General features: G+C 41.8%; 1 protein-coding gene across 1 annotated transcript; it reads right to left on the bottom strand.

Annotated features, from left to right (window-relative positions):
• Positions 1–2022: 2022 nt before the first annotated feature.
• cenpp (centromere protein P) lies at positions 2023–10400 on the bottom strand (the record flags this gene model as incomplete). The annotated part of the gene is made up of 6 exons (XM_080545964.1): positions 2023–2094; positions 3009–3105; positions 7722–7810; positions 8911–8999; positions 9459–9613; positions 10273–10400. 6 exons carry the CDS (start codon positions 10398–10400, stop codon positions 2023–2025), a joined length of 630 nt encoding a protein of 209 aa, XP_080402090.1.
• Between the last annotated feature and the right edge of the window lie 1584 nt (positions 10401–11984).

The following is an 11984-nucleotide window of genomic DNA, read 5'->3' as shown; positions in this document are numbered from 1 at the left end:
AGAAATGACACAGACCCATTCCACGAACTACGGCGTGAATGATTCTGTGTTTGGGAGTGTACCCGCCTATTTGCCCTGCCTACTCTTCCTGGGTTCAGGTGTAGAGTTAGTTTAGGTGAGATCTGGATAACGGTTAACTTAGGGGATACTTACTGGAAGGGAAGTGGTTACGATCTGTGTTGGTCATAACCTATAGAATGGGCCTTTTTTTATGCCTCAAAGATATACAATTTCGAAAGATGCTTCAGTATCTGTCAAAGTATGCAAACCTTACATCAGTGACATCATGAAGGTTTGAGACATCATGAAGGTCTTTTGCTCAAGCTATTGTTGATCCTGGCCAGTTGTTTCAGCTTGGTCTGGAACATAATTTTTAAATGATAGCCTCTGGAACGATTTGTAAATACACCTTTCATTGAATGTTGCTTCTTGCATATGAATAATGACTTCCTAAAAATGTTAGGAGTGAGTCAAGCTTTTGGCTTATCCTCAGAATTCTGTGAATTACCTTCAGTTAAACTGTTTTAACTTAAAAACTCAAGTAGAAGTTGATGACAAATGTATCTATGAAATATAGTAATGTGAAAGTTACTCCTGACATTATTATGCTTAGATATTGAAATGGTGAAACCAGAGAGGTGTGGGGTGCTTTTCTTCAGTCTTTACTCTCAATCATACTTACTGAAGTAACGTTGGAATTATTAGCTGTGTGAATAAAACTATGCTGTACAGTAAAACAAAGTGTATGTGACAGTTATGTTTTTAAATATTTTAATAAAACTTTTCTAAATTAAAAGATGCTTTGACGTGTTTTCAAACTTAAAAGGTAGACTATGAAGTTGCCACAAAATAGCAGGGCGACTACCAGCAGAAATGAGGTAAAGCAAGAGACTTCACTCAGCAGCCATTTTGTCACGCCGCTATCGCGTTGCATCTCACTTCCGTGTGGCTTTTCATGGCGGACACAGACTTGAATCCGCAGAGGAGTTTGCATTTAGACCTTTGATGTGACTCTAGTCAAAACTATTATTAATCCGGACGATGGTATGAATCTGGATTTTTAACTGCAAGTGAGGCAAATACATAAGATTGAGAAGCACACATGCAAATATGGAAAATGTGGGTTCATATTGTTCCGTCAGGCCGGCCAACTTGGCAGCGACAATGAATACATACTCCAAGTAAATAGCAGGACTGTTCCCATATTGCTCTAGCTCTAGTTTTGATTTCCAATTTTACATCACAGGCCTTTCAAAATAGTCCCATCTTGACAGAAAGCATGCTTCGCCTTCCCCACACACATTTAGATTCAGAAATGTTCCAACCAATAGGGAAAATAATGAGGTACACACTAAACGAACATCTCTGAACATCTGATCGCGTGTACACGCGAGTGCCTTGCATCTGACTAGAATCCGTAATTGAATTTCTTGCGAACTGTTTGTGCAACGGGTATCACTAGAATACAACTGTTTGTGCAACGGGATCCGATGTCCATGAATGTACATACAGCCGACAAACATTCATGGACATCGGATCCCGTTGCACAAACAGTTGTATTCTAGTGATACAAGCAGATAAGTCATCTGTGACATCTCTTCCTCGGTGGCTTGTCACGTATTGTGACCAAGTGTGGAAGCATTGAACATTACTTACTGACTGTACTTATTTATGGGCCTTATTGTGCCAGGTTGCACATAAGGCCTCCACAAGGTCGCTCCATCTGTTCTTGTCTGGGTCTGTTCTGGATGCTTCTGTCCAGGTGAGCGCTAGTCTGGTTCATAGACACTTCCGCTGCAAAGTGCTGAAGGTCTGGTAGACCAACGTGTTAAACTTGGCCTTCATTAAAGCCAATAGAAAGACCATTGAAAATGGACGGCGCATAGCCATTGGCTTTACCTCAAATTATAATAAATACTTCACTCAGTAAATTCACTCCCACTGTGACCAGGTTTGAGTAGTTGTTATTCCAGGCCATTGCCCACAGGGACGAGGTCAGGTGAGTCAAGCCTGGTCCTGAGCTCAGCTGCAGCAGTTCGCCTCCGCCAGGTCCTCTTTGATCTGCCTCCTTTCTTCCTCGTTCCCTCTGGAGTCCTGCAGTAAGAGAGCATCTTCACATCTTGAATGTGATTGGTTTCCAATCCATTTCCGTCTTTTCCTTTCCAGGTCCACCATGATGTCCTCCTCCAACGAAATAAACATCTCAGTGTATCGTTTACTACTGTATCCTGTGCAGATGTTGAATAAACTTTGATTCGATTTGATCTGACTGCTTGTGTCGTTCTCAGGTAGTTTTGGTTTCTGATCTTCATGGTTCACCTGACTCGCAGGATGATACGCTTACTCTGTTTGTTATTACTTTTGTGGTATTCCAGCACTCTTCACCATAAGGGCCAGTTCACACCGTGGACATGAAGGTCGTTAGCGTCTGTGCTTCCAGCGACCATGTTAACGGGTTAGAGCAGCCATACAGCACGCATGAGCTTCAAAAAATGGAATACAATGCTCTCAAATTTCATTTGGAACTACAAAAGTAAACGGAAAAAACTTAGTATACTAACTCAAACCAGAGATGCGTGTCTTAAGTGGTTTCTCACGCTGGCTGCCGCGACACGCCATCTAGAGATTCTGACTCTGGCCTATCTTTTCGGCGTGCCACACGCACAAGGCAAAACTCAATGTACCAAAGATTGGGCTGGCAGTAGCAGCTCCGCAGTTAGAGCCGCAGCAGAAACGGTACGGATTCGGAAGCCACAAGTGTGAGAGTCGCAGCAGTTCCGTCACGCACACACACTCTGCTGAGGTACAGCCGGTGTGAACCAAGCGTTGAAAATGTTTATCTTTGTTTTGAGTGATTGGAAACCAATCACACAGAGGATGATGTATGTGAACAAGATGGTTTGTGTGTGTGTGTGTGTGTGTGTGTGTGTGTGTGTGTGTGTGTGTGTGTGTTACTTTACACAGTAAATCCACAGGATCGTGTATATATACATATACTATGGTCTTACCTGGAAGTGCTGGAATGTTTTGCGTCTGTCTTCACACCTCTTAACGAACCTCCGGAGGGTCTGGAAGAACAGTAGAAGGCTGCTCTTATCCTCCACTCTGCAATTAGATTAGATTCAACTTTATTGTCATTGACAGAGTATACTAGTCCGGCATCTAACCAGATAGTGCAAATAGGGTCATAGTGCAAAAGACATGAAACGTAGACAGTGCATGGTATTACAGTATAGGATATTATAGTGAGAATAAATAAATTAATATAAAAAGTGAATATACATGAAATCAATATGATATGTAGAGTTATGATCTACAGTATGGTATGTACAGATCATTAACATTCATTAAGACGAAGCATAAAGTTACACTGAATACGCAATAAGCAATGCAGCACTGGGTGAGTCCACACAGCTCAATGTCAACGCTACGCAGAACATTATCGTAAAAATCCCTTATTATTTACTTAACAGGAAATAAGTTGAAGTACTGTTGACTTTATTTGATGAAAAACGTATTTGGTGAAACGTTTAATAAGGAATATGAAGGCCTACATAACAGATGGTAGCTAACTCTGCTGTACACGGCGCCTAAGTCTGCTGCGGGGGAGGCTGGTGGAGGTAGAAATCGGAGGACGGGCTCACTCTAATGCATGGACCGTTCCATGATGTTCCATTACAATGAGCCTGTCTCCTCCAGCCTCCATCACGCCTGCTGTCCTGTAGACCTTTATTTCTGTACTGCATTGCGATCCAATGCACGGGGGCCTGTGTTGGATATGAATTTGACAATTTAGAAAGTTTCCACAGGTTTTTCAGGGGGCCCAGGGCTGTGTGTCTGCGGCACCAAGTAAGAAGTTTCCACTGTAGTGGAGAGACTCCAGTCTGAGGGAGTAGGATGCCATAAAGCCCTGGTGGAAACATGGCAAGGGCCTTGAAAACAATGGAAACTGTCCAAAACAGCTGAGGAGAAAAAAAATATAGAACGCACACAACACTCAACTACAGTGCTGCTGGGCCTACAAAGCGTCTCTCCGGTGGGGGACGGACAGTGTATAAGAAAAGCTGTGATAGTGTATCTTCTGTGTGAACACAGCAAGTCCCTCGAAAACCCAAACTAGCTGAGGAGACAAGGAGTTAGGCCCACATAGAGTACTACATATAGAAGTAGACAGTAGTTAGGCTATAACCTAGAAGTTATAACTAGGGCTGTACTACAACTACAACAGAATAACGCTTCGATAACTGTATTGATGATTCCAAGCGTAACTTTTCAGACAGAGGGAAAAGTGCCACTTCTGAAGCGTCTGTACCCTTTCACAAAGCGTTCGGTCAACTACGTCATGGAACGTACATGTTTAGTTACCCTAACAACGAACGTGACTGACCAGTTGGTTGACTAACCAGCAAACGAGTTATATTACCCTTTGATCGGGGTCTCGTTCTTGTCATGCTTGTTTTTTGTTTGTTTTTTTTGTTTGTTTGTTTGTTTGGGTTGTGTTTGTGTTATCGGACTGGGTGGGGGGAAAAAATGGTGGGGGGGAAAAAATGAGTGTCAGAATTTCTAAACTTTGTATAAATGTTGTGTGATTCTATGGAGGGAAAAAAAGAAGAAAAAATTACACAATAAAGTATAAAAAAAAACAACAACCAGCAAACGAGTTCAAATCATGACATTTTGAGACCCATATGGTAATCTGCCCACATTTCCCTACTGTATTATAAAAGAAGACATCAAACACTTTCTCCAGACTGTCACAATCGTGACTTAAAATGCCAAACATAATGGACAGGATTAGCTAAATTGGGCAGCCTGCACTTGATATACAGTTGATTGACAGTTTGACTATCAGTCGCAGAGCAACAGACCGACCATCAGTCGCAGAGCAACAGACCTAAGTCCCGCCCACTTGTCCTGCCAGTTCTTGGTAAATGGACTGACTTATATAGAGCCTTATTCCAAAGTGCTTTACAATGGCCTCTCATTCACCCATTCACACACACATTCACACACCAATGGCAGCGAGCTACCATGCAAAGCACCGAGCAATTTGGGGTTCAGTGTCTTGCCCAAGGACACCTCGACATGTGGCCAGCCGGGGTTTGAACCACCGATCTACCGACCTTGCGATCATTAGACGCCGGCTCTACCTCCTGCGCCACAGCCGGCCCAGTTTTTGCCGTATTTTTCACCTTGCGATGTCGGTGCTCACAGATTTTCTACACATTCCCAGTGAAGACAAAAGGACGTGCTTTGTCTTCCTTGGTACAGCGCTCTTACATGGCTACATGACACTCACTCTACCTTTAACCTCTTGTCCTTGGTCTGATATAGAAATACGATTATTAAAAACTCAAATCTGTTGTCAACTAAAGAAATAATCTGTTCGATTAATCTTTACAGCCGTAGTGATAACACAAATACAGCACTACATAATATCATACAGCATCTACCTAACTTAACTGACGTAGGGCAGTTCATCATTTCAGACGTGTTCCATGCCTCCCAAAGTAGGCTTTCCAGCACCAAGTTTGCTTGACATACCCCTGCCTACTCAATCATTGAGGGGCTAACAAAGTAAATGATACTTTATATATTACATTATTTATTATTATAAATTATACTTTATCTCTCTAAAAATAGAAAACCCAGTAAATATTACAGTGCTACTCACAGACATTGCCATGCCTACGTTGGCATACATGGACCCTCTCACTGATAGACTCGACAGTTTACACAAGATGTTCTACCATCCAACAAGGTCTTTATGTCATGATTATAAAATCCAGTCTGCCCCAGACATAAATAATATACAGTCTACCCAGACTTGTGTGAGAATCATTATCTCCAGTATTTTTCCGCCTCCGAGCGCCAGGACAGAATCTCAGACCAGACAATACGATCCAGATGTGTCTGAGGACCAGCACGTTGGTTGTGCTAGAACAGTCCCCTCTAATCAATCCAGAGATTTAGGAAAAATCACAAACGACCCAAGTGTCCTTATTCTGAAGTCAAAAGATTGATGTTTGCCTACAAAGCAAAAATACAAATTGGCAAAACATGAACCATGTAGAAAAGTAATAGTAAGAATAGTTTAATTCAGTTATAATCGTTACTAAAGGGAATGACTGGGACTCAGATACACTTCTTCTTCACACCTGCTGCTTTCATGGTAGGGGCAGATAACTGCTCAAGTCAAACTCTCTAGAAATGGAGATCTCAATTTGTTGCAAGATTAGATTCAGTGATTACTCAAGCCCAATGCACACAGCGTGCGATTTCTGTTGCACGACAACATTCCATTGTTGTCATGAATGGAATCGGATTTTCGCCGTGCGATTAAAATCGGGGCCGTGTGCATTGGGATGCGATTTTCTCATAGACTTCTATTCAAACTTCAAAATGGAATGTTGTCGTGCAACAGAAATCGCACGCTGTGTGCATTGGGCTTAAGATTTCCACTGAAGTACCCCATCTCAAAGGAAACAGGACACACATTTTTTTAGTTTTACTACAGAGAGAGACCTATGTACTAACTAGGCTAGTAACTACACTAATTGAGTTTTACTACAGACAGACAGACAGACAGAGAGAGAGAGAGAGAGAGAGAGAGAGAGAGAGAGAGAGAGAAAGAGCGAGAGAGAGAGAGAGAGAGAGAGAGAGAGAGAGAGAGAGAGAGAGAGAGAGAGAGAGAGAGAGAGAGAGAGAGAGAGAGAGAGAGAGAGAGAGAAGAGAGAACAGACGAAACAGTTTGGCAAGAACACAAATAACTTTCATATACTCCTCTGAGAGAATTAAGAGTAGGTTTCTGCATGTAGGGAGTCAATTTACAGCCTTAACTGAAATAAAATGCTTCAGAGAAGGGCTCCCTGAATAACAGACACTCCTAACAGGTGTGTTTTAACAATGACTCCTGATGACAATATCAATAGCTTTTTACAACTGAGAAACATTCAGATTAACCAAACATTGGCTCAATAAACCCGAAATGTGTTGAACCTTATTAGCATTTGATTTATGGGTAAAAAGAGAGGACTAGAGAGCAGTACCCTGGCCCGAACAGGACAGAAAAACACATATTAATCCTCTCTGAAGGCAGAGAAATGTTGAAATCTGCAGGCTGACATTGATATATGTTCACTGTAGTAAAAGGTTCAAAAGCACAGAATAAACATCTGCCTGTAAACTCAATACTCACTCAGGAGAATCAACTCACTCAAGGATATATATGTCTTCGATCTATAGGTACTATCCACTACTTGGCAAATGAAAGGATGGGTCAGCCAAGGCATTAGTGAAGCCAAAGACAAAGATGGGCTCCATCCAGGGTAGGAAAGATTTACTTCTATTCAAGCAACATCCTCTAGATGGCGCTCTAAACTCACATTGAGTACTACACAGGAGTCCACAAATGAATATAGCAGGAACAAATACACCACACATGCAAAAATGCCACGCATCTATTGAAAATGTGAATCAGCGACCATTCAGATATCAACCACCTTACAAATGCTCAACTCCAGAATAAAACAAATTTGGAATTGATTGGAATGGTGTTGTTGAATAGTATTGATGAGCCGTTGGTCTTACCCAATGATCCATCACTCCAGACACAAATGTACTCATTGTAAATCACTTTGGATAAAGCGTCTGCTAAATGACTTAAATGTCAAACGTAAATGTAGTATTATATTGGGGATTATGTTATGTAATGGCCTTACCCAGACACAAATGTGCTGAAGTCGCTGAACTCACAGCCGTCCATCACAATGTTGAGTTCTGTGACGGTCCTCACCACGGTGGCATCCTCCTTGAATTCAGACAGTAAGAGTTATCAACTGAATTCAGAGAGTCAGAGTTAGCAAGTGAATTTAGAGTTGGCTGAACTGAATTCAGAGAGTTAGCAAGTGAATTTAGACAGTATGAGTTGGCTGAACTGAATTCAGAGAGTTAGCAAGTGAATTTAGACAGTATGAGTTAGCTGAACTGAATTCAGACAATAAGAGTTAGCCGAACTGAATTCAGACAGTAAGAGTTAGCTGAACTGAATTCAGACAGTAAGAGTTAGCTAAAAATGAATTCAGAGAGTTAGTTAGCAACTGAAACAGAATTGTGTTTGCACTCTTAGGAAACAGATTACATTGTAGAATGAACAATACAACCAAGAACAAAAACATTACTCGGTAAACAAACAGAACGTGTATATGTTGTTGTATCTGTGCTTGACCTTGTTGACAGGGCTTGACTTTGTTGGTTACCTGCAGCCTGGGGGAAGCATCACCAAGGTGATAAACTCTCCCCCCGGAGGTGTAATAATATTATTTATGATTCTGGCCAGGACTTGTGGAAAAAGGCCCTTGCTATGCAGATGGGCTCCCTATACCATACACGTGGCTCTCTACTGCCACCTTGTGTTGAATACCATAGCACAAGACACAGGAACATGCTTGGTGAGAATTAAAAAAAAAAAAAGATGAGAATATACTGGATATTAACCCCCATAGATGGATGCATCAGAAATCAAGACAGGGTTCACACACAGAAACAAGCAAACAGCAGAATATTACTTGTGTGATTTAAAAAAAAAACTATTTATTTATTTTCTAGCATACAGCAGAAGGGGAACAAGTGAACAGCATTGGTTTTACACACCATATAAGGACTTATTATACCATATAAGGACTTATCATACACCATATAAGGACTTATTATACACCATATAAGGACTTATTATACACGATATAAGAACTTAATATATACCATTATTAGAGAGAGATGAGAGGAGGGTGGGAAGAGAGGAAGGTGAGATGAGAGGAAGGTGGGTAGAGGGGAGGGTGGGTGAGGTGGGAGGAGGGTGAGATGGGAGGAGGGTGAGATGGGAGGAGGGTGAGATAAGAGGATTCTTCTTACCAGAACATCTGTGAGCTTAAACTCAACTTCAAAGGCCTGTTCGGAGCAGTGGCCAGTCAGCCTGTGTTGCTGCACCAGTTTTCCGCCACCTTAAAGAGCCCACAAAAACGTTAGTAAGACTCATACACTGACTGTGTAGGGATATCACTAGCAGAACAATGAGCCCGACATGGAGAACTGCGAGTAGAAATTAACTCATTTAGTGCCACGGGTGAATAAAGTCACCCAAATTGTCACGGGTGACTTTATTCACCTAAAAAAATCGAATAAAATGATGACGTTTCATTTTGTAGCTAATCAAAGTATTGTTGCTAGGTAAATACCGCATAAAGTGCTTTATGTTCTCTAGGTGGTGAGTGTTTGGCAGTTCTTTCAGAACTATTCTCTTTCGATATACCATACCAGGGAAGGCTGATGATGGCAGAAATCGGAAGACAGGAACACGTGTTTGATACCACTCCTCATTCCGTTCCATGCATTACAAGCCACACTACGCATTTAAACCTGTTCTAACTTCAGCTCTCAGCCCTTGTGTAGAGTTTGCTTACCATTCTCCATTGTCTTCACATTACACTTGGTGAGGGTAATCCCATTCATCTCAATCTGTCTGGCGAGGTCTTCCTCCATGTCACGTATCTCCGCCTTCAGTTTGTCCTCTGCACTCTTCGGCTGGGTGGAGGGAAGCTGGCCAGTCATGGCCAACCTGGAAAACAAGGTTGTTTTCATAATTGTTATCTCTTTACAGTAAAACAACAATATTCAATAAATTAAAAAAAGTTGTGATATAGGCCATTTCTTTGTTGTCTTTTAGGGGAATGGGGGGAGTGGAGGTATAGTAAAGAGGAATATGTAAGGTGGCTGGCATCACTATCCTGACAATAGTTTATTCAGTCTGTGTGTGTGTGTGTGTGTGTGTGTGTGTGTGTGTGTGTGTGTGTGTGTGTGTGTGTGTCTGTGTGTGTGTGTGTGTGTCAAGTTATCTTTTATAAAGCACACAACATGCACTGACCAAAATGCTGTACATGGATTACAAATCACAATAAAGGCAATCAAATCACAATATATAGAATCACAGTGTGTGCGTGCGCGTGTGTGTGCGTGTGTGTGTGTATGTGTGTGTGTGCGTGTGTGTGTTTGTGTGTGTGTGTGTGTGTGTGTGATTAGGTGCAAAACCTCCACGTTCCACATAATAGGTTCTTCTAACAGGCTACTCTGCTGCAGCACTATGAACATGACATGAGCTGTGATGGGAGCTCAGAGATCAGAGGTGTGTGTGTGTGTGTGTGTGTGTGTGTGTGTGTGTGTGTGTGTGTGTGTGTGTGTGTGTGTGTGTGATTAGAGCTCAGAGATCAGAGGACTCACAGGGCGTCCTGCACACGTTCTCCAAAGGGCATTGATGTGACATCTCCCTCGTTGTTGTCCTGTCGCTTCTGCAGAGCGGCGATCTCTTCTCGCAGGCGTTTGATCTGTGCCTGGTACACGTGCGCCATGCTCTTCTGCTTTCTGATGAGGCGGAATCAATAACAACATGGGCATGCATAACGAAGGATAAAGAGGCTGGATCCAAATGAGTGTAACAGTGTTAGAGTCTTCTAGTTTAATATGATTAATAGGATAAGTATAATTGTAAAGACCATGGTTATACAACTATAAGTTAATGTTAACGATATGCTGACGACACTGCAATTCTAAGTCTCCTTGATAAAGATACAGACCCCTCGGTGCTCCATGATGAGATTAACATATTCACTAAATGGTGCGACAGCAACCACCTCATCTTAAACCTCACCAAAACTCAGGAGGTTGTGTTAGACCCAAGGCAGGTAACTGACCATGAGCCTGTGGTCGTTAAAGACCAAACAATCATCCAGGTGCCCTCTTATAAGTACTTAGGTATTCAATTAGACAACCATCTCTGCTGGAATACACACTTAGACAGCTTATGTAACAAACTACAGCAGAGGCTTTATCACCTGAGGCGACTCAGACTTTATGGGGTGAGAAAGCAGATCATGAGAATTTTCTATCAGTCCATTGTTGAAAGTGTAATCAGATAAGGAATAATTGTGTGGTTTGGCAACTTAACTGTACAACAAAAAAACAGACTAGTCAGCATTCACAAAACAGCTATGAAAATTGTAGGTGAAAGAGACTATGTGATCCTAAATAAACTATATGAAAAAGCTGTCCTGGACAAGGCTAACAAGATAATCGCAGACCCCCAACATCCGCTCTCCACAGAATACGAAGTTCTCCCCCTAGGTAGAAGGCTTCGCATGCCAAGATGTAATTATAAGCTCTTAAAACTATCATTTGTCCCATTCTCCATTAAACTAATCAATTCGCTCAAGCAGAAACGATGATTAGGACATGATCACCAGCACCTGCACTTTATCTTAGACACCACTTGAAGGGCCATGTGCAATATTCGAAAACACCACTTGAAGGGTTATGTGCAATATATATTTATACCAAATGATGCCATGTCCAGGTGGAAACTGCTGCCAATGTCACTCAATGTTTGTTGCTGTCCTGTTGTTTACTTTGTCTACTGTATGTTGTATGTATCGTCTCTGTTGCACTTGTAGCATGAAAGTACCATGCCCAAGACAAGTTTCCCCTCGGGGACAATAAAGTATAATCAATCAATCAATCAATTAACTAGCGACTTATACTAAAGTTCCTAACAGACCAAAGAGCTGAATCCACTATGACACTCACCTTGCATCCCAGACGTTCACGTGCAGTTCGGGATGTTCAAAACAATCCGTTCGCGCTCATTGGACTGTACCAAGTTTGACACTGACGGAGGGGGGGGGGGGGGGGTGTATGAATCTTTTCGAAATATTAGAAGGTATCTATCATCTCTGAATAAAATGTCATACTATGTTTATAACAGTACTCATTCAATACAAATTCATAAGTTGAAACTTGAAAGAAAGAAGTGAATACACCATAACTTACATACATTGTTTTTATTTTTGCCCTCCCATAGTGATCAAATCCAGGTCCGTCTGTGAAATAAAGGGCCTCATATGATTGTATATCTATATGGGTGGAATAGGGCGCACTTG

Source organism: Nansenia antarctica, assembly GCF_963989245.1.
Source record: "Nansenia antarctica genome assembly, chromosome: 15".
NCBI classification, from domain to species: domain Eukaryota; kingdom Metazoa; phylum Chordata; class Actinopteri; order Argentiniformes; family Microstomatidae; genus Nansenia; species Nansenia antarctica.
The sequence above is the reverse complement of the archived record's forward strand: the minus strand, read 5'-3'. Positions and strand labels throughout refer to the sequence as shown.